This window comes from Rattus norvegicus, chromosome 8 (genome assembly GCF_036323735.1).
Source record: "Rattus norvegicus strain BN/NHsdMcwi chromosome 8, GRCr8, whole genome shotgun sequence".
In the NCBI taxonomy this organism is placed as follows: Eukaryota; Metazoa; Chordata; class Mammalia; order Rodentia; family Muridae; genus Rattus; species Rattus norvegicus.
In genome coordinates this window covers 27390415-27413971 of record NC_086026.1, presented here as the reverse complement: position 1 = coordinate 27413971, position 23557 = coordinate 27390415, and the positions used below count along the sequence as shown (strand labels likewise).

Genomic DNA, 23557 nt, shown 5'->3' with positions numbered 1-23557 from the left:
GTTCTGACTCTGAAGTGTATGGGTCAGCGAGACGTCTCAGTGAGTTAAGGTCTGCCAGGCCGTGCCTGACAACCCGAGTTTTATCCATGGAACCCAGACGGTGAGAGGAGGGGTCAGACTCCAGCACATGGTCTAATCTCAGATGCATCATGACACCTAACCCACTCCCAACACACACACGCACGCACGCACGCACACCAGTTATGATTATAAAACATGTCCCCAAGCATTCGAGTTATTTGTAATTTTGAGGAATTACCAGAAGCCAGGAGGGGTTGTATTATGATTTATATATGAAAGGTACCCCAAAAGCTCACATACGGAAGCTTGGCCCCTAGGGCTGTAGCGTTCACAGGGTAGGATGAGAGAGCTATCTGCATCTTGAGGGCTCCGGCTCCATCAAGGACTGATGCATTTATGGATTCCTGGCTCACTGTGTTTGTGGGAAGGACTCTGCTAGCTCATTTGCTTATTTATTTATGTCACCTTTCATCTAAATGTTGTGAAAAGGGAACAAGGACATCTTAACGACCGTGGGGACTGTATTATGAAACTCAGCTCTGCAAGCTACTAGAGGGCAGCATGTTTCATAGTTGGCAAGCCAAGAACAGACTCTACACCACTTAAACAATGTTTATAGTCCAAAAGTCCTCGTAACACAGCTTACTACCCAGAAGCTGTAGCAACCAAGATGAAATGGTGGTGTTTGAAGGAAAGAAAATGTATCATAACTCCAGGACTATCAGGACAGGAATCAGGACAAAAGTTCAAAATAAGTATCACCCAACAGGCCTCACTGCTGCCAGCACACCACACTTCCGGACACATGGATACAATTTCCATATAGCTAATTTCCCTTGGGTATGGATTATAATGCTACTAAACACCGAGAATTAAGTTCATGTTACTTTCTAACATTCTTTACCTTCATAAAGGTTTTCTCAAGTGTTGGGACAAGTGATTTTAAAATACTTAAGAGAACTACAACCTTTTATGTAGTAAATCACTCTTACTCAGTGATTCCCTCACTGTGAAGCCTCACACATTTAGTAAGGTCCTGGTAAGTAGCGAGGGCTTTAATATTTCCTTAAATTCATGGGACATCTTGAGTATGAGCTCTTTTCATGTTTTCAGAGTAAACTGTTACAGTTGGGGGCTTTTGCACATTCCTTGGCTTCTTAGTAGTATAAGTCCCAGTCTGACAAAACCAAGACGTGGGGGATGAAGGGTTTCTGGCATTCCGTCTATCTGAAGTGACTGCTCACCGTGAGTTACTGGTGTTCAGTTAGTAGGGAAAATCTATCGTAGGCTTCCTTCCCTACAGTCTCAACAAAAGGTTTCTCTCTAGCGTGAATTTTTACGTGGTGAATGAGGTTGGATGAAGAAGTGAAGGTTTTCTCACATTCCATACACTCATAGGGCCTCTCGCCAGTGTGAGTTCGGATATGTTCAGTTCGGCTTGAGGAAGTAGTGAAATCTTTCCCACAGTACTTACACTTATACGGTTTTGTTCCAGTGTGAATACGAATGTGTTTAGTAAGGTATGAGAAATACTGAAAGGATTTTCCACATACATCACATTCAAATGGCTTTTCAACCTCATGAGTTTTTAAATGGTCGTGTAGCAGATTGTACCTCCGGTAGGCTTTCCCACAGTCCTTACACTCGTAGGGTTTGTCTCCAGTGTGAATGGTTAGATGCTTACGTAAGTAGGAGGAGTTGAGGAAGGCTTTTCCACATTCCTTACATATGCATGGTCTCTCTCCACTGTGAGTTCTTAAGTGTCTGCGCAGGTACGAGGAAGCATGGAAGACTTTCCCGCATTCACCACATATATGGGGCATCTCTCCACTGTGCGTCTTTCTTATATGGTTATGTAGGTATGAGGAATTGAGGAAGGCCTTTCCACATTCCTTGCATATATAGGGTCTTTCTCCACTGTGAGTTCTTACATGTCTACGTAGATTTGAGTAAGAATGGAAGGCTTTTCCACATTCTCCACATATATAGGGTCTCTCTCCACTGTGAGTTCTTCCTACATGGTTCCGCAGGTATGAGGAAGTGAGGAAGGCTCGCCCACATTCCTTACATATGTAGGGTCTCTCCCCACTGTGAATTCTTATATGCTGACTAAGGCGTGGGGATGAAGCAAAGGCTTTCCCACACTCTTTACATGCAAAGGGTTTCTCTGAAGCATGGGTTGATATATGTGTTATAAGGCCTGACCGCTTAGCAAAGGCTTTCCCACAATCCTTGCATTTATACGGTTTCTCTCCAGTGTGAGTTCTAAAGTGTTCCACTAGCCTTGAGTAGGTAGTGAAGGCTTTCCCACACTCCTTACATTCATAGGGTTTCTCTCCAGTGTGGCTTCGCAGGTGTCTGTTGAGATTTGAAGACCGTCCAAAGGCTTTTCCACAAATCTTACACGGGTACGTTTTTATGGTGTGTACTTGAGCAGAGGCATCATGATCTGAGTGGGTGAGATGGCCGGTGTTCCACGCACTGTGAGTTTTCACATGTGTCTTGAAATATGAGTGTTCACTGAAAATTTCTCCACATTGTGTATAGTAACAGAGTTCTCGTGCACTGTGGCTTCTGCCCTGTTGATAAAGGGATGAGTCGGGGTTAGACAGTTTTTCAGACTTATTAAAGGATTCCACTTATGTGAGGGCACAAAAACGATTTTTGCCATTTTGACTACATGCAAGACTCCTTCTTTAAAGTCCAGAACCATGAGTTCTAATCTTGGAAAGATGTCTCAGTATTTTAGTAGTTTTTTTTAGTTTTTGAAAAGGGTTTTACTATGCAGCTATGGCTGGTCTGAAGCTCTATGTAGAGAAGGCTGGCTTCAAATCTAGAGATCCACCTGTAATCTGTATGCTGGGATAAAGGTGTGTGCCACCAATCCTGGCCCCTTGCCTCAGCCTCCTATCTATCCGCGTGCATGTGTGTGTGTGTGTGTGTGTGTGTGTGTGTGTGTGTGTGTGTGTGTGTGTATGTATGTATGTATGTATGTATGTATGTATGTATGTTATACATCCCAAGTGCCTGGATTAAAGGCATGCACTACCATACCTGGGCTTGCTTCAGTATTTTAATGAAATTATTTTAAGAATCTCAGAAACCAGTGATTTATGCAGGAATGTGTACTCAGGAGGGCTTTATCACCCCAAGGTTTGACCTAGACTCTTAAGACATTTCTCTTAGTTAGGTATATATTACTTCTCTTATGTATTTATCATTTATATTGATTTGTCTACAAAATTCCCAACCTTTCCTGAGTGTAGTAAATAAGAAATCTCCTGGGTAATCTCATAATTTATTAAGACTATTCTTTCTCTCCTGCTGATGAATGAACGAATGATAAAGTATGTTTAACTTTTTTGTAGTGTGTTTAGATTTTCTGCCATGTTTTCTTTCAAACTGAATGATGTAATAGTAGTTGCTATTTGATCTAAGCTCCAAAGAATCACTAAGATATATCCAAAACTGCCGTAAAAGCTAGTATCTAGTTACATAGGTGGGGCCATGTACTTGTGATATCCTTTCTTAAAAAATTTATGCTGAGTGAGGTAGGCAGAACTCACTGAGTTAGATGTCTTTCTGATTTAGATAACAAGTACTGGGCCAGCCAAGGCTACTTAAGTAAGACCCTGTCTCAAATAAATACAATACACGAATAAGATTGCATTTATTTACTTGGGAGGGGAGTGTGCGTGTAGAGGTCAGAGAATAGCCGGTCAGTCAGCTCTCTCTTCTACAGTGTGGCTACTGTGGGCCAAACTCATGCTGTCAGGCCTTGCATCAAGAGTCTTTACCCACCAAGACATCTGGGCAGAAGAATCTCTTAAAGAACAGGTTTTGTGATAGGTTTGGGACACCTCAAAATTTATTATATTCAAAACACTTCTCAGGTACACTGCTTATCCCTCCTGTGTGCCATTTGCTTTCCTACAATGGAATTCATAAGTTTCTGTGAGTGAGGGAAATGACAAGTGTCTCTGGTCAGTCTTACTGTTTGTACTCCACTGGAAGTCTGTCCCCTCAAAAAATCCTGATGCAATGTTGACTCTTGGGTGCCAAGTGGCATTTCCCATTCTGAAGATAAACAGAAAAGCAAAATTAAGGGTTGGAGAAAAATAAATGGTCAGTTACAAAGTTAACAACCATGGGCTTTTTTTGATCGCTCTTCTGAAGCTCATTAGGAAGAAAGTAAAGTGTGACCATTTTGACAAGGTCAATAAATTGACTACACTAAGGATGTGGTTTTCAGTGTTTTATTTCAAACTGACTCTTTGAAAATTAAAACTCATAGTGAATGAAAATCGTATTAGGGCAGCAAGGTAGCAAAGATACAAACAAATACATAACAGACAATAACCATAAAACCCAATAGGCCATTCTGCAAAATTACACGGAAACCTGAGAAGGCAAAGAGTAAGAGCAGAGGATTTCCTTCCTCCTCCAGTGCATGGTCCGCACTTAAGAGCCATCAAAGAGTCCATATACCAATTGCAAACATATTCTCCACAAACACTCACCTTGGAGATCTTCTCTGTGCAAATCCTCTTCCTCCAACCAGGAGATCAGACTGGGTTTGATGACCTCACATCCTTATCCATGGCAAAGTATATTCATGGAGGAATTCATGCAAAAGAGTATAAAAAACAATCAGTATAGGGGTTGGGGATTTAGCTCAGTGGTAGAGCGCTTGCCTAGCAAGCGCAAGGCCCTGGGTTCGGTCCCCAGCTCTGGGAAAAAAAACAATCAGTATAATTTAGCAGCTGCTTGGTTTTTTTCGTTGTTTTATTTTGGTTTGGACAGGGCATCGCATGTAGCTGGCTGTTGTGGAACACAATATGTAGACCACCCTGGTCTCAAACTCACAAAAAGCTCCTTCTGCCGCTGAATGCTTCAATTAAAGACGTGCCCACTATGCGCTGGTGAAGAGTTACTGCTGTCTTGAGACGCTCTGTCTGATAATTATATACACTCTAAGAAACCGCCAATACTCAAGTCAGATGGAAAGGACAGCAAAACAAAGACGATTTCGCCCTCAAACAGCAGGCCACTGTGTTAGACTCATCCGGGTCAAAGTTAGCTCTCTGAGTTTCCAATCAGTAGGCCAAAGGAAGAGAAGGACCACCCCGCCCCTCAGCAGCGCTGGAGATCAAACATAGGAACCTGCAAAGAACACCCAGCTACATCCCAACTCAATAAATTTAATTTTTAAAATTCACTTATTTTGGGGGCTGGAGAGATGGCTCAGTGGTTAAGAACATTGTCTGCTCTTCCAGAGGTCATGAGTTCAATTCCCAGCAACCACATGGTGGCTCACAACCATCTGTAGTGGGATTCAATGCTATCTCCTGGTGTGTCAGTGACAGCATACTCATATGTGTTAAATAAATAAATATGTTTTAAAATTTTTATTTATTTTGAGACAGGGTCTTACTATGTAGCTCTAGCTATCCTGGACCTCACTATGTAGCTGGCCTTAAACTCGCAGAGGCACATCTGCCTCTGCCTCCCAAGTGCAAGGCTTAGAGCTATGCGCCACCATGCCCAGTCAGTAATCTATGTTTCCAACAGGGTGACTGGCATTCATGCAGAATGGTATTTTATGAACTGCCACAGAAAATTAAAATGCACAACAGCCCCACTTATTCATGGTTTTGCTGTCTGTGGTTAGTTACATATTACCTACCCTATCCTGAAAATAGTAAGTGCAAATTTCCAGAAATGTTTCATTTACAATTGCACAGCATTTTGAGTGGAATCGCAGACTCTCACACTACCCTTTGCTCTTCCCTGGGTGCTGACCATCCTTTGCGCGTCCGGCTTAGCCGTGCTGCCTGCTCGCTGGTCCCTTACATCTCAGCTTGCCGCAATACACAAGACTTGCCAGGCATGGTGGCAAAAGCCTTTAATCCCAGCATTTGCATGTGGGAAGCAGATTTCAGGGAACTCGGGGAGCTTGATCTATACAATGAGTTATGTGTACGTAAGCTATGGCTACATAAGAGACCCTGTCTCAAAACAAAACCAAAGTGGCAACAGGTGTGCTCATATTGCCCTCAGTTACTAATGGCCCCAAACAGGGTAGTCCTGACAGCAAGTTAGATATGGAAAGAGAAGTCATAAAGTGCTTCACTTAGCAAAAAGTTGATAGTTCTAGACAATAAGGAGAGGCGTGGGAGGGAAACCTATAGGCTGAGGTTGCTAACCTCTACTTTTAGACGTTTCATTTCTTTCTTTCTCTTTGTTTGATATTTTATGTGAGACGTTTCATTTCTTATTTGAGTGTTTGCCTTCATGGATATGTGTACTATGTGCACACAGTGCCTCGGAGACCAGGAGAGGGAGCCATTCTCTCCAACCAGAATGACAGGCAGTTACGAGCTGCCACACCTGGACCAGGGAACCAAGCCCGGGTCCTTTGCATGACCAGCAAGTGCTCTCCATTGCTGGGCCACTTCTCCAGTCCAGTGCTAATCTCCCCTCTCAAGCAGCCTCCAGCCAGACATTGTAGTATATGTCTTTAATCCCAGCACTTGGGAGGTGGGGACAGGAGGATTGGGAATTCAAGGTCAACCATAACTATGATTGGATTTTGTATCCCAAAATACAAACAAACAAACCTCCAATCTGTGAAATCATGAAAAAGGAATTCATGCAGGTTTTGTTGTAACTCAGAAAGTTACTACTGTGTATATAGTTCAGTCCTTTCTACGTTTAGGTATCCACTGGAAATCTTGAATCTCTTGAACTTTCCATAAACGGGTTATGGGATTAGGACAAAGTCTGTGTGCCTCTTACTTGTATTTTGATTCCCTCAGCATACCAGAATATCCCATCCCTCTCCTCCCTCAGAAGCCATAAGGAGTAGTGGCAGTCCTACCTGCTGAGGCCAGGTTCTGGTAATTCTCCAGCATCACCTCTCTGTAGAGGTCTCTGTGAGCTTGATCCAATAAAATCCATTCTTCTTGGGTGAAGTCCACAGCCACATCATCAAAAGTTACTGAGACCTAAGTCACACACACACACACACACACACACACACACACACACACACACACACACACTGTTTGAGTAACAATGTCATACACACCAATGTTCTCTACAGTTTAAGAGGTGAGGACCAATACCCATACAGAAATCTGAGAGCTTCCAGTGACTGCCCCAGAGCTGAGAGGTCCCCCTAACCCCATCTACACTCAACTTGTCAATCTGCTCCATCATTTACTACTAATAACCCTTCTGACAGGTGAGCAGACCTTGTTAGAGCCAGGCTGGGAGCCCTCCCTCAGTGTTTTGACATATACTTCCAAGCTGCATACACTGTCTCAACAGTAACAGATGAACACTGCAAGAACACTAGGTCTTCCTTACCATCTGTCAGAACAACAGGACGGAACTGGACAGAATTCATGTGCCTTTGACATTAAGAGTATCGAGATTAGGATTACGGAAATCCTGGGATGATTTTCTGGCAATGCCTCAACCATATCAGAGGTCCCACTCTCAGAAGTCCGGCTGGGTACTGAGTTCCTGAGGGGCTGCTACTTGTTTTAGAAGCTGTGGACATCGAGCCTGTCCTGAAGGTGTATCTACAAGGCAGAGGCAAGTGCGTCACTAAGGAGACGCAGTTCATACCTGGTAACAATTTGTCAGGCAATCAGCCACCATCTTTTCTACCTTTCTCTTTTCTTCAAGAATGGGGTCTGAGTCCTGACACAGAGCTCCTGGAAAAGACAGAAGTCAAGAGAAGTCAGAGTTGCCATTAATTCCTACTCGCGTGACGTCCTTCTGCCGTGATGTCATTCTGCCCTCCATAATTTCCTTTCCTGTTGTTGTGATAAAATACTCTGACAAAAGCAACTGAAGGAGAAAGGGCTCACTCTGGTTCACAGATTCAGGTGACAGTGCATCATGGTGGGGAAGCAAAGGAGCTTAAGGTCACATGACAGCCAGTCAGAAAGCAGAAAGGCAGTGGATAATTGCTCAGCTCACTCCCCCTTTTATACAGTCGGGATCCTAGCCAAAGTTAAGATGGGTCTTCTCCCATAAAGTAACCTAATCCAGATAATCCCTCTCGGGCATTCTCAGAGGCTAGCCTTAATCTAGATAGCACCTTAAAGGTGTGCCCAGAGATCTGTGTCCCTAGGTGACATTAGAACCGGTTGACAATGGATAACCACCACCACATGGCCCTAATGTGGAACCCATGTAATCCTGCACGCCAGAGAAAACTCACCCACGTACACAGACGTGTGATGCTAGAGCAGTCTGTCTCGCCTAGGACCAGGAGACAAGCTGGCGAACCACGCTACCCTCTGGGAAACTGTCTCATTGTATTGTATTTATAATGTCTTCAAGTCGGAGAGGTGACGCTTTTTTCTTTATTTGTCCTAGTAATATATCTCATGAGGCTTAAATGGTACTTTTTCAAACACACATGCCGGGGCCTCATGTACAATCCACACTATTGAGCTTTGCATATTGGAATGTTCTCACACTCATGTGCTGACAGCTTGGTAATGCAGCAGTGTTGAGAGATGCAGCCTTTGGGAGGTGACACTGAGAGGTCTGTCAGCAATTAATCAAACCAAAGAAGGACATTAATATGCTATTATGAGGTGACACAGTTCAGGGTGTGGGATCTAGATGGAGGAAGTAGGTCTCTGAAGGTGGTTTTTTCTTATGTTCTTCCTCTTGCTGTGTTCCTGCTTCCTGGCTGCTGTGGGGTGAGCAGCTCTGCCTTGTGGTACCTTTTCTACAATGATGTTCTGCCTCACCACAGGCCCAGAAACATGGCCAGCGGAACCTAGGTTAAAACCTCTGGAACACAGAGCAATATATTTTTTTCCTTTAAAGATGCTGGTGTTGGGGGTTGGGGTTAAAAAAAAAAAGATGCTGGTGTTAAGTTTTTCTTCGTTTTGAGACAAGATCTCATGTAGTCTAGGCTGGTCCCAAGCTTGATATGTAGCCAAGGATAAACCTGAATTCCTAATCTTCCTGCCTCTACCTCCCAAGTCATAGAATTACAGGTGTGTGCTACTTTACCTGGCTTACGTGGCGCTGGACAGAAACAGGGTCTTTGGGTGTGCTAGGCAGCCAGCCTACCAGCTGACCCTAGCCCCAACTCCAATGCCAGGCACTTTATTACAGACAGAAAACTAACCCACGAATTCATTAATGTACTATGTGCCCCTAAAGTAAACCAAGCAGGAAGTGTGACTGTTCAGGACTGGATCAGAGTCTCTGAAAAGGAAGGGCAGGTCTGGCCATGGAGAGCACTAGCAGTTGCCATGCTGACGGTGGAATTGCCCATATGCTCCTTTCTCCATGCTAAGGCAACCTTGCTTAGGTATCTCAAGGGACAGAGACACTACACGTCTATGAGGAGTTTATAGGAGGCTCTTCCTCCGAACCATCAAGAAGCAACAGTTCATTATCACACATGAGCTCAGTGAAGAGCGCACTAAAGACAGTGGCCTTGTAATAGGGGCATTACTAATAACACTCATTTACTGAAGACCAATGCATGAATATGCAATATATTTGTTTATATATAAACCCATTCTTATTTTTTTTAATATACAGAAGGTTTACTAGCGAGAAAGGAAAGGTGGAGGAAGAGAGACAGGGATAGGGAGCGAGCAAAAGAGAGAAAATGGAGATGAAGAGAAAAGAGAGGGGGAGAAAGAAGGAAGATGGAGGGAGGGAGGGAGGGAGAGAGAGAGGAGGGGGAGGAGGGATGGACAGAGAAGAGGGGGAGAGAATGAGAGAGGGGAAGGGGGAGGGAAAGGAGAGAGAACGAGAGAACAAATGCTTGAGTCCCATTCTTATGTCTTAAAACATCTTATTTTGTGTATAGAGGGGTGATCACCTTATATATGTAGAGTTCAAAGAATAACTTGGTTCTTTCCTTCAACCATAAGGATTTGGGGATTAAACCCAGGTTAGCTAGTTTGGGGCAAATGCCCTTTACCTGCTGAATCATCTTGATGATCCTATATAAAACTATTTAATTACCCTACCAACCCTCCAGAGTAGACGATAGAAAAACAGGTCTAGACACTACAAGTAAATCTCTCTCTCTCTCTCTTTTTTTAAAGATTTATTTATTTTATGTATATGAGTACACTGTAGCTGTCTTCAGACACACCGGAAGAGGGCATCAGATCCCATTACAGATGGTTGTGAGCCACCATGTGGTTGCTGGGAATTGAACTCAGGACCTCTGGAAGGGCAGTCGGTGCTCTTAACTGATGAGCCATCTCCCCAGTTCCCAAGTAACTGTTTCAATATGATAGTTACATAGCGGTGAATTTAGATTGAATGCAGGAAGTTGTTGCAAAGTTCTAATCTTCTGTCACACTTTGATTTCTCAAACTGCAACCAGAGATTCTCCTGCCTCAGTTTTCCAAGTGCTGGGATAAAGGAATGTGCAGCCATACCTTTGATGTTCTGTGATTGTAATTCATGCCCCAACATGATCAGAAGTCAGCCTAGACCTGTACTGTTATTTATTTATTTATTTATTTATTTAGAGACAAAGACTCAAGTAGCCCAGTCTGGCTTTGGACTTGCTATAAGACAGAATGGGAGACAGCTCCTAAGCAGGGGCCACATAGGTCCAGGTGAGCAGACTGACTATGTACAACACCTGCCTGGTGCCCCTTCCTAAGATGACCCCAGATACTCAGAGGCCCCAGGTGCCACTGAGAGGAGCAAGTGAGTGGTGGAGAGATGGAAGAGAAAGAGAAGCAGAAGGATGTGTGCACAACGAGAAGAGGCAGAACCGGAGAGTCAACCTGATGTGTGTAGCTTGTGAAATCACCTGTGGCCATTGTGAGGTCCTGGCCCATGCTGCCATCAAGGGCGAGGCCTGGGTCTGTAGCCCTGCAGCAGCAGGGGTCTGTTACCACCCTGGTCTGGACTGCTGCTGGGGGCCATGTTGATGTCTAAGGGTGGTGCATAGCTGGCCCCACCTCTCACCAGCTGTAGTACTCAGGAGAGAGCCCTGCGTCTTGCCCAGGAAGCACAATAGCTGGTTCAGGAGCTGAGGGTGAGGCAGTCCAAGGATGTGAGTGTGAGAGAGCACTTTAGCACCAGTCTCCACTTGACCTTTAACAAGTCTTCACTCACAGAGGGACTAACTAAAGAGCAGGCCAACTCTGTGGTCATTTTCCTATTTTTTTATATGTGTAAATAGAATATAGACATTCTTGACAATTGGCAGAATCCCTTCAATTTGCTGTCTGGCATGGAAAGCAGAAGCAGCAAATAGAACTGGGCATGGTAGCCTATACTACCCACACACTTGGGAGGTAAAGGCAGAAGGACTGCTACAGGTTCCAAGCCAACCAGTGAAAGGACGACATAAACCCCTCTGTCTCCATTTAAGGACCAGGCCTGATTATGAAAAGAAGGCCATAAGACACCAGCTCCCCTCCAAAGAACATCCTGGGGAAAATACCTTATCTCAGAGTGGGCCATCCATGCTGGACAGCCCGTCTCGTCCTGTGGCTGAATGTTCATGACACACGAATGTGACCACTGACCACCTGTGACCCCCTCGCATCCACCAACGAAATTTTAGATTACTTAATCCTTTTAAAAAATTTCCCCAAATTTTCTTTAAGAAGGCCTTTTTGCCTTTGTCTAGGGTCACCATTTCAAGTAATGGTTGACCCTTGTATATTGGTTGTTTCTGCAGAATAAACGCTCTTTGTCTTTGTGTACTGTCTGAGCCTGGGGTCGTCCTTCGGCGATTGTATGACTGTTACACTAGAGGTAACAGCAAGCGCCTGCCCCAAAAACTGAAGAAGAATCCCCATTTCATTCTTCACAGAAATAGAAAAAAGCTATCTTAAAGTTTATATGAAACCACAAAAGACCCAAGATAGCCAAGAAATTCTAAATATAAAGAACAGAAGAGGGATTACCATTCCAGATCTTAAGATATATTACAGAGGTTGTCATAAAAATAATATGGTACCAGCCCAAAAACAGGCACTCAGACCAGTGGGACAAAAGCAAAGACCTGAACATGAGCACAAGTAACTTCAGCCACTTAATATTTGATAAAAATGTAAAAAAAAAAACAAAAACAAAAAACAAAAAAAACCACTGACAAGCAGGAGAAAGAAGGCATCTTCGACAAATGGTACTGGGAAAACTACATGCCCACATGCAGAATCATAAAATTAGATCCATATCTACCACCTGCCCCAAAACTATCTCCAGATGGTCCACAGAATGGGAGAGAATCTTTGCCTGCTGTACAACTGACAAAGGATTAATATTCAGAATATATAAAGAACTAAAATAAAAAGAAAAACAACAACCAAAAAAAAAAACCAAATAAAACAAAACAAGAAACAAATGACACCATTCAAAAACTGAATCTGAGATCTGAACAGTATTCTCGAAAGAAAAAAAGAAAGGAACATCTCAAAAATTTTAATCATCACTAGCAATTAGGGAAAAGTAAATCAAAACATCTTTGATGGCTAAGATCAACCAACAACAAACGCTGAACAGGCTGAGGCGGGGAGGGGGAAGGAGGAAGGTGGGAGGAGGGACCCTCCTTGACTGTTGGTGGGATTGCAAATTGGTAGAGCCACTATGGAATCAGTGTGGAGAATCCACCCCCTCTCTGTTTTGCTCCCCCTTTGGAGATAAGGCTTTTGTGCATAGTCCTGGCTATCCTAAAATGTGCTCTGTAGACCAGGCTGACCTCTGGTACCCAAGTGCTGGGATTAAAGGTGTGTGCCATCATTGGCAGGCTCAAGCATGGAGAACTCTCCAAAAGCTAACGTTAACCTCCCACATGACCCAGCTGCGCCACTCCCTGGCACGTGCCTAAAAATCCTACCCCAGACACCTGCTCAGCCATGTTCACTGCTGCTCTACCCACTACTGTGGGGACTGGAAACACCCTACACGTCCTTCAACCAACAAATGCACGGCGAAAGTGTGGTGCACGTGACTTATGTAATACCAGTCAGCTGTGGAGAAAGAAACGAAATCGTGACGTTTGGAGGGGAAGGATGGGTCACAGGGAGTGAGGTGCACAAGACCCGGAAAGACAGCGGTCACATGATCTCTCTTCCCTGAGGCTCCTCGCTCCACACCTCATCCAGACGTGAATACACAACCCGGAGAAACTGCAGAGAGCAGGAACGGAGAACGGACCATTGCCACAGTCAGGAGCGTGGGGCAGTAACAGAGACGAGAACCGCAGGGTGTGAGTGATCGGAGATGGGAAACGGAGAAATGGGGGAGGGCTTTAATCAGGAGGAGGGAGGGAGAAAATATACAAGGAGGGAGGGCAAAATAGCAGAAAGGATGCCTAAAGAAGTTATAAGGAATCATACTATTAACTACTTACCTACAAGATCCTGTAATACACGTAAGTCTGTATTCACATGTACATATATGGTTAAAATGAAAATTTCTCTCTTGAGATCTCAAAAAATCTGATCTGTTGCTACGGACTGTAGTGCCAAATTCTGTACCCAAAGATCTAGGCCTACATGTGAGTTCTCACATTTACCAGCTTTCGTTGTGTACACCTTGTTCCTTAATTTAAAACTATCGGTTAAATAAAAATGGATACAGCCAATTACTGGAGGCTTGAGAGGCAGGCGGTTTTGAGTGACCTGGTGGTGGGTGACAGAAGGAGAAGGAAGAAGAACAAGGAAGAGAGAGGAGAACGCACCATGAGAGGAGATGGACGGTGAGCACATGGCCAGGAAAAACAGCTAGTATTTGTTACAGATTAGGGGTCAAAGCCAAAGTAACCATAATCTGAGTCTCATTTATTTGTAAGCTAGTGGGAGGTAAGTTTAAATTGGCCGTACTACATTTCTCATCTGGGCTGACAAGGCTCCGTCTGAGAACCAAAGACCACCTAAGACAAGGCATGAGAACCTTCTTTTGATGTTGGTTGGGCTGTCCAAACTTACAGGCTATTGCTATCCACCTTGCTTGCCCCTCAGAGGTGGCAGGAAGTCCCTATTGCTGAGACACCACACAATTTTAGATACCCATGTAACAAGAGGCGATGCATTTGAAAGAGAGCAAGGATGTGGCATGTCAGGGAGTTTGGAGGGAGGAAAAAGAAAGGAGAAATGATGTAATTATAATCTCAAAAATAAAAGAGAAAAATTGAACCAAAAAGAAACACTTTCAGAGTCTTGGAAGTCTGTATTCACATAACAAAAGTGCTCCTGAGAAGTTTAAACATGAACCCCAACTTGGTATAACCACCGTGCCACTTAACGCATCTGACACAATTTACCACTGCCTTTCCCTGACCTACCGCACTGACACTTCAGAACGTTTCACTGGCCAGTGCAAACTTCCCTAAGTCTTGAAGTAAAATGACCAGCAACGAACACAGGCAGGTGGTCGCAACAATTGTTTTGTTTTGAGACATCATTATGTAGCCCAGGCTAGCCTCATGGTTCTCTCTGCCTCACTTTCTGAGTTGCTGTAATTATTGGCCTCTGTTACCACACACAGCTTCAACTGGTCTTCCATATGGTATGTACTGACAAAGTTAGTGTCACTGTCTCCATTCTAGTTTGTAAGGAACAGAAAGCAGTCCGCGCTCACCTGACAGAGAAAGGACTACCCCTCTTATCTGTCTCCTCCCCTTTCTATACCATGACACAGTCCCCAGAGGACCTGACGGACTGTAAAACAGCTACAGGTAAACTATGTTAACCTTGCATTGACTGGACTCAAGTCTTCAAAATTCTCTAAAACCTTTTTGTGACTGGGGAGGAAAAGGCAGGCAGATCTTTGTGAGTTTCAGGCAATCATTATCTACCTATCCAGTTCTGAGCCAGGCAGGGATATGCTGTGAGACCCTGACTTAAAAAAAAAATCTGAGTAACTGTCTTGGTCAGGTTTGTATTCCTGCACAAAACATCATGACCAAGAAGAAGCTGGGGAGGAAAGGGTTTATTCAGCTTACACTTCCACATTGCTGGTCATCACCAAAGGAAGTCAGAACTGGAATTCAGGTCAGGAAGCAGGAGCTGACGCAGAGGCCATGGAGGGATGTTACTTACTGGCTTGCTTCCCCTGGCTTGCTCAGCTTGCTCTCTTATAGAACCAAGACCACCAGCCCAGGGATGGTACCACCCACAAGGGGCCCTCCCACCCTTGATCACTAACTGAGAAAATGCCTTACAGCTGGATCTCATGGAGGCATTTCCTCAAAGGAGGCTCCTTTCTCTGTGATAACTCCAGTTTGTGTCAAGTTGACACACAAAACCTGCCAGCACTGTAATTCACATCTGTAATCTCAGTACTAAAGAAACCACAGGAGGAAGATTATGAATTCAAGACCTCTCTAAGCTAGATAAAGAGACCTTACTAAAAAACTAAAACCAATCAATCGCATCGCCCCCTTCTCCCTCACCCCGTGGGAGACAGACTGGTGAAATAGCTGTCTTGAGTTCCATTCCCCAGGACTCAAACAGCAGGAGGGAACTGCAAGTCGTCCTCTGACCTCCATATGTCTGTTGTGGCATCTTTGTGTGCACACACAAATCTGAAAGTATAGTTAAAAAATATATAGTGGAGATGTAGGGCTGAGATTGACATGATGGCCATGTAAAGACATTCACATGACTTGATTCAGGTCACTGCTCTCTACGCCAACCAAAACGGGGCATAATGCTTAACAGTTATTTTTGAATTTTGAATGCCACATTTTTAAGATTTGAATGTGCTTTTTCTACACAATCATCTACAGGGCCATCTCCAGTCAAGTGTGGGCCAGAAATGTTACAGTTATGGTAGAAGGGAGTTCAGAAAGCAAAGGAACTTGTCCCAGAAGCCTAGAGACCTGCATTCACCCCCCCCAGAAGCCACGGAAGGAAGGAATGGAGTCCACAAACTTGTCCTCTGGCCTTCATATGTGTGGCTGTGGCACACGCACAGCCACACCCACCATACATGTCTAGACAGAGATAGTAAATAAAACATTTTAAAGCATATAATATAAAGTCTTCAAGCACTTGCTGAATCATTCAGCAGATCCAAAGAAATCCAAGTGCCAGACAACGGCTTAGCTTTCTTGGTATTTTAAAGCAAACCTAAGCCATTTGTGTATCTGCCACCGGAAGCTAAACTCAGAGCCTCATGCGTGACAAGTAAGTCCACGGCCACTGAGCTACCCGACACACTCAAGGCACTATGCTCTCTTTTTAAGATAGGTATTCTGCTTTTGGAAAGAGCTGACTCGTGACCATGACATCACAGGACAACCATGGACAAAGTCACTAAAGTAACTGAGTAAGCCTGGACCATGTGGCCAGGAAGCATACGGTACTTACTGTCAACTCAGACTGCAGTTCTCAAACCTCCCCTTGGGAGCTCTCTAAGTTCATGGGGGCAGAAGTGGAAAGAAACATACTAATGTTTAAATATACCATTTGATTTCAATCAGAAATAGCAAAACATATGACTTTCTTAAAGAATTTGAGACTCTTCAAAAGTTACGATAGAGCCAGTCATGATGCTAGACAATAGAAATCCCAACCCATGGGAGGTAAAGGCTGGGGGATTAGGAGTTCAGGCTCAGCCTCAATTACATAGCAAGGTATAGGCCAGCCTGGGCTACATGAGACCCTACTTCAGAGAACAAACAGAGGCAATGGAGATGAACCAGTGAGTAAAGGCCAAGCCAGAAAGTCTGATCTCCAGCACCCAGATGGTGAAAAGTGAGAACCAACTCCTGAAAATTGGTCTCTGATCTCTGAGCCAGGAAATTCCTTTTTTGTTGTTGTTGTTGTTGTTGAATCTCTAAGGATGTACAGACCTAGAAACTTCAAATGAAGAGAGCAGGGTACTCTTTTCACCTGTAGAAAGCCACAGTCACACAGTATCTGTACATTTATGTACAAAGTGTTTAGAGGAAGGGTGAGTAGCTTACGGAATGAGCAGTTTTACTGGCAGTAAAGTCAAGAGGAGAGGTGAAGAAAGAGAGAAAGGAAAGGCACGGAAAAGAGAGGAAAAAAGGAAAGATTAAAGAAATAAGCGTGTGTGTGTGTGTGTGTGTGTGTGTGTGTGTGTGTGTGTGTGTGTGTGTCTCGCAGGGTGTGGCGATGGCAAAAGTCTTTTTCAATTCTAGCAGAGGCAGGCGGATCTCCAGAAGTTGAGGTCAGCCTGGTCTACATAGCGAGTTCTGGAAGAGCCAAATAATGAAGATTCACCTCCAAATAGAAATGTTTACTCCTGGACACTTAAGAATACTTTTTTTTTTTTTTTACCCGAATGTCATGTGGCGGAATTAATGAGACGATGTCAAAGACAAAGCCACACTCTGCAAGGAACAAATCACAGCCTGGGGCGCTCACCCGAGCTCCACAATCGCTGGGTTGTGCAGTGGAGGCGGCGGCTGCAGGGCGATGGCCCGTGGCGGGGTTCTGTGCTGGAAAAGGAATCTGGAAGGCGGCTAGAGAGGCTTCTGCAGAGGGCGATCGAGCAGATGGGAGCTCAGAGAGCATTCACAGCGGCCGGAGAGAGGCGGGGTGCCCGTGAGACCCGCCCGTCCCAGGCTTCGGGCCTACAGGGACCGCCTCTCAGCGAGCTGCTCACACAGCCACGCCTTAAACTGACCCTCCGCGGCCGCCGTCATCTCCAGCCCCGCCTCAGCGACTCCCTAGACGTAAGGATGGACCGCTGGTGAAGAAAGGCACTGCGAACTACAAAACTGCAGGCATCGCAAGAAAAGAATCGGGCCTATGTAGGCGTCACTTCCGCTTCCGTCCTGGCGTGAAGCCCGGGAGATTTGGGTCCCAGCCACCTGGGACAGAGAGAAAAATCCTAGGAGCTGGAGAAAGGGCTCTGTGGTTGTTCTTGTAGAGGACCTAGGTTGGATCCCAGCACCCGCATGGCTGCACACAGTTGTCCACAAAGCCTGACCTAAATCTTAATCCTCCGTCTTCTTCACCCCACCCCTCCCTCCCATTCCTCCCTCTCTCCCTCCCATTTATCTCTCCTTTCATCCCTCTCTCCCATTTCTCCCTCCTTTCCTCCCTCACCCTTCTTGTTTTAGCCTTAGCGCAGGCGTGGGGCCACTCTGCCGTTAGTCTCAGCGTTCAGAAGGCAGAGGCAGGCAGATCTCTGCATTCAGGGCTAGCCTGAATTTGTGTCGGAGAGAGATTGAGAATATTTTCGAGCCAAAATGAGTGACTGTGGCCCACGAATACAGATTAGAACTGCAAGTTTCATATGCAAATATGGTAACTGCTTCATGAGGTTATTACAGTAACAAAGAAGAACATAAACATGTTCCAAGACCTTAGAACAACTGACTTCACGGTGGAAGGACCATTCATGCCACAAAACTCAGCACATAGACAGATCCGCCAGCCAAAATGAAAACGAAGGCTTAATCCATCAAAGTCCATAGTTCTGGGAAAGTCTTTAAATGTACTAACCTTGCCTTTTGGCTTCTGTAGCTCTCCTGGCTAACTGTGATTGTTAACTGAAGTATGTTGCCAGGATATGTTTTTTGTGTCTAAAAGCGCACCCTGAGGAAGGCTCAGCGCTACACTAGGATCCCGAACACCCAGTGTAATAAAAACTCGGCTAATAAACACTCTTTATTGGCTTAAAGTCATGTCTGAGCAGTCTTTTCGGGTGGATACCACACTACAAGCACAACACTTCAAATGCATTGGTAGAAGCATCGGGTAAGTCTGTTCCAGAAAAAGGAGAGAATCTCCACTGTACACATCAGATGTAATCTTAGCCTGTGGTTCAGCGGAAATTAATGCTGTTTGTATAGACCTAATAATCACGAAGATGATAGTTCACACACAGGGCAAGAAAGGGCTCCTAAGAGTACTCAAGACTGTTGGATTTTGTCAAAGACTTTTTTTCTTTTGTGCCTATTGAGATGATCATGTGATTTTTGACTGTAAGTCTATTTATGTGTTTATCACATTTATTGACTTGTGTGTGTTGGATACATTTGAGGGATAAAGCCAATGTACTCAGATTATAATCTTTTGAAAATGTTTTTAGAGTTGTTATTAGACTAATTAATTTTATTTTATATGTATTTTGCTGACATATATGTCTGTGAACCACAGGCATGTTTGGTGCACCTGGAGGTCAGAAGAGGGCATCAGATATGCTGGAAATGGAGTTACAGATGGTTGTGAGCCAGAACATGCTGGGAATTGAACCCGAGTCCTCTGCAAGAGCAAAAAGTGCTCATAATTGCAAAGCAATCCCTCTAGATTGCTCTATTAAATGTATGCTTGTGTTCTATTTGCAAGTGTTTTTTTTTTCATCTTTATTAACTTGAGTATTTCTTATTTACATTTCGATTGTTATTCCCCTTCCCGGTTTCTGGGCCAACATCCCCCTAGCCCCTCCCCCCCTTTCTTTATGGGTGTTCCCCTCCCCATCCTCCCCCCCATTACCGCCCTCCCCCCAACAATCACATTCACTGGGAGTTCAGTCTTTGCAGAACCAAGGGCTTCTCCTTCCACTGGTGCTCTTACTAGACTATTCATTGCTACCTATGAGGTTGGAGCCCAGGCTCAGTCCATGTATAGTCTTTGGGTAGTGGCTTAGTCCCTGGAAGCTCTGGTTGGTTGGCATTGTTGTTCATATGGGGTCTCAAGCCCCTTCAAGCTCTTTCAGTCCTTTCTCTGAATCCTTCAACGGGGGTCCCACTCTCAGTGGTTTGCTGTTGGCACTCGCCTATGTATTTGCTGTATTCTGGCTGTGTCTCTCAGGAGAGATCTACATCCGGTTCCTGTCAGCCTGCACTTCTTTGCTTCATCCATCTTATCTAGTTTGGTGGCTGTATATGTATGGGCCACATGTGGGGCAGGCTCTGAGTGGTGTTCCTTCTGTCTCTGTTCTAAACTTTGTCTCCCTATTCCCTCCCAAGGGTATTCTTGTTCCCCTTTTAAAGAAGGAGTGAAGCATTCGCATTTTGGTCATCCTTCTTGAGTTTCATGTGTTCTGTGCATCTAGGGTAATTCAAGCATTTGGGCTTATCCACTTATCAATGAGTGCATACCATGAGTGTTTTTCTGTGATTGGGTTACTCACTCAGGATGACATTTTCCAGTTCCCTCCATTTGCCTACGAATTTCATAAAGTCACTGTTTTGATAGCTGAGTAATATTCCATTGTGTAGATGTACCACATTTTCTGTATCCATTCCTCTGTTGAAGGACATCTGGGTTCTTTCAAGGTTCTGGCTATTATAAATAAGGCTGCTATGAACATAGTGGAGCATGCGTCTTTGTTATATGTTGGAACATCATTTGGGTATATGCCCAAGAGAGGTATAGCTGGGGCCTCAGGTAGTTCAATGTCCAATTTTCTGAGGAACCTCCAGACTGATTTCCAGAATGGTTGTACCAGTCTGCAATCCCACCAACAATGGAGGAGTGTTCCTCTTTCTCCACATCCTCGCCAGCATTTGCTGTCACCTGAGTTTTTGATCTTAGCCATTCTCACTGGTGTGAGGTGAAATCTCAGGGTTGTTTTGATTTGCATTTCCCTTATGACTAAAGATGTTGAACATTTCTTTAGGTGTTTCTCAGCCATTCGATATTCCTCAGCTGAGAATTTTTTGTTTAGCTCTGTACCCCATTTTTAATAGGGTTATTTGACTCTCTGGAGTCTAACTTATTGAGTTCTTTGTATATATTGGATATTAGCCCTCTTTCAGATGTAGAATTGATAAAGCTGTTTTCCAAATCTGCTGGTTGCCGTTTTGTCCTAATGGCAGTGTCCTTTGCCTTACAGAAGCTTTGCAGTTTTACGAGGTCCTGTTTGTCGATTCTTGGTTTTAGAGAATAAGCCATTGGTGTTCTGTTCAGGAAATTTTCCCCAGTGCCCATGTGATTGAGTCTCTTCCCCACTTTTTCTATTAGTTTGAGTGTATCTGGTTTGATGTGGAGGTCCTTGATCCACTTGGACTTAAGCTTTGGACATGGTGATAAGAATGAATCAATTTGCATTCTTCTACATGCTGACCTCCAGTTAAAGCTGCACCATTTGTTGAAAATTATTATCTTTTTTCCATTGGATGGTTTTAGCTCCTTTGTCAAAGATCAAGTGACTATAGGTGTGTGGGTTCATTTCTGGGTTTTCAATTCTATTCCATTGATCTACCTGCCTGTTTTTGTACCAATAACATAAAGTTTTTTTTAATCACTATTGCTCTGTAATACTGCTTGAGGTCAGGGATGGTGATTCCCCCAGAAGTTCTTTTATTGTTGAGTATAGTTTTCACTATCCTGGGTTTTTGTTTTTCCAAGTGAATTTGCAAATTACTCTTTCAAACTCTATGAAGAATTGAGTTGGAATTTTGATGGGGATTGCATGGAATCTGTAGATTGCTTTTGGAAAATGGCCATTTTTACTATATTAATCCTGCCAATCCATGAGCATGGGAAATCTTTCCATCTTCTGAGATCTTCAATTTCTCTCTTCAGAGACTTGAAGTTCTTGTCATACAGATTTTTCACTTGCTTGGTTAGAGTCATACTGAGGTATTTTATGTTATTCGTGACTATTGTGAAGGGTGTCATTTCCCTAATTTTTTTCTCAGCCTGTTTATCCTTTGAGTAGAGGAAGGCTACTGATTTGTTTGAGTTAATTTTATATCCAGACACTTTGCCGAAGTTGTTGATCAGTTCTCTGGTGGAACTTTTGGGGTCACTTAAGTATACTATCATATCATCTGCAAACAGTGATATTTTGACTTCTTCCCTTCTAATTTGTATCCCTTTGTCGTCCTTTCTCTGTCTGATTGCTCTGGCTAGAACTTCAAGAACTATATTGAATAAGTAGGGAGAGAGTGGGCAGCCTTGTCTAGTCCCTCATTTTAGTGGGATTGCTTCAAATTTCTCTTCATTTAGTTTAATGTTGGCTACTGGTTTGCTGTATATGGCTTTTACTATGTTTAGGTGTGGGCCTTAAATTCCTGATCTTGCCAAGACTTTTAAAATGAAGGGGTGTTGAATTTTGTCAAATGCTTTCTTGGCATCTAATGAGATGATTATGGTTTTTTTTTTTTTTTGGAGTTTGTTTATATAATGGATTACGTTGATGGATTTTCGTATATTCAGCCATCCCTGCATGCCTGGGATGAAGCCTACTTGATCATGATGGATGATTGTGTTGATGTGTTCTTGGATTCGGTTTGCCAGAATTTTATTGAGTATTTTTGCATCGATATTCATAAGGGAAATTGGTCTGAAGTTCTCTTTCTTTGTTGGGTCTTTGTGTGGTTTAGGTATAAGCATAATTGTGGCTTCATAGAAGGAATTGGGTAGTGCTCCTTCTGTTTCTATTTTGTGGAATAGTTTGGACAGTATTGGTATGAGGTCTTCTATGAAGGTCTGAATTCTCCATATCTGGACCTGGGCTCTTTTTTTGGGGGGGGGGAGACTTTTAATAACTGCTTCTATTTCTTTAGGAGTTAGGGGACTGTTTAGATGGTTTATCGGATCCTGATTTAACTTTGCTATGAGGTATCTGTCTAGAAAATTGTCAACTTCATCCAGATTTTCCAGTTTTGTTGAATATAGGCTTGTGTAGTAGGATCTGATGATTTTTTGAATTTCCTCTGATTCTGTTGTTATGTCTCCCTTTTCTTTTCTGATCTGGTTAATTTGGATACTGTCTCTGTGCCCTCTGGTTAGTCTGGCTAAGGGTTTATCTATCTTGTTGATTTTCTCAAAGAACCAGCTCTTGGTTTTGTTGAGTCTTTGTATAGTTCTTTTTGTTTCTACTTGGTTGATTTCAGACCAGAGTTTGATTATTTCCTATTATTTTCTATTATCAGATGTATTTGCTTCTTTTTGTTCTAGAGCTTTTAGGTGTGCTGTCAAGCTGCTAATGTGTGCTCTCTCCAGTTTCTTTTTGCAGGCACTCAGATTATGAGTTTTCCTCTTAGCACTGCTTTCATTGTATCCTGTAAGTTTGGGTATGCTGTGCCTTCATTTTCATTAAATTCTAAAGTGTTTAATTTCTTTCTTTCTTTCTTCCTTGACCAAGTTATCACTGAGTAGAACATTGTTCAACTTCCATGTGTATATGGACTTTCTATTGTTTATGTTGTTATTGAAGAGCAGCCTTAGTCCAGGGTGATTGGATAGTATGTATGGGATTATTTCAATCTTCTTGTGTCTGTTGAGGCCTGTTTTGTGACCTATTAATATGGTCAGTTTTGGAGAAGGTTCCATGTGGTTCTGCGAGGAAGGTATATTCTTTTGTTTTAGGATGAAATGTTCTATAGATATCTGTTAAATCCATTTGGTTCATAACTTCTGTTAGTTTCTCAATGTCTTTGTTTAGTTTCTGTTTCCATGTTGTGTTCATTGATGAGAGTGGCATATTGATGTCTCCCACTATTATTGTGTGAGGTGCAATGTGTGCTTTGAACTTAGTAAGGTTTTTTTCTTTTTGAATGTGGGTGCCTTTCATTTGGAGCATAGATATTCAGGTTTGAGAGTTCATCTTGGATTTTTCCTTTGATGAATAT

At 43.5% G+C, this 23557-nt stretch overlaps 1 protein-coding gene across 4 annotated transcripts; it reads right to left on the bottom strand.

Annotated features, from left to right (window-relative positions):
• Positions 1-271: 271 nt before the first annotated feature.
• Zfp846 (zinc finger protein 846) lies at positions 272-18646 on the bottom strand. Of its 4 annotated transcripts, XM_006242647.5 has the most exons (7): positions 17388-18646; positions 7699-7745; positions 7393-7610; positions 6902-7028; positions 4542-4613; positions 4016-4098; positions 272-2600 (listed from the first exon to the last, which is right to left on the bottom strand). In XM_006242647.5, the coding sequence occupies exons 3-7, from the start codon at positions 7393-7395 to the stop codon at positions 1272-1274; spliced, it is 1614 nt and encodes a 537-aa protein (XP_006242709.1). In that variant the 5' UTR covers positions 7396-7610; positions 7699-7745; positions 17388-18646; the 3' UTR covers positions 272-1271. The 4 variants fall into 4 exon arrangements, with proteins under 4 accessions (XP_006242709.1, XP_063121796.1, NP_001128057.1 ...); XM_063265726.1 differs by having other exon boundaries at positions 7393-7745; NM_001134585.2 differs by lacking the exon at positions 7393-7610 and having other exon boundaries at positions 619-2600; positions 7657-7745; positions 17388-17661.
• Between the last annotated feature and the right edge of the window lie 4911 nt (positions 18647-23557).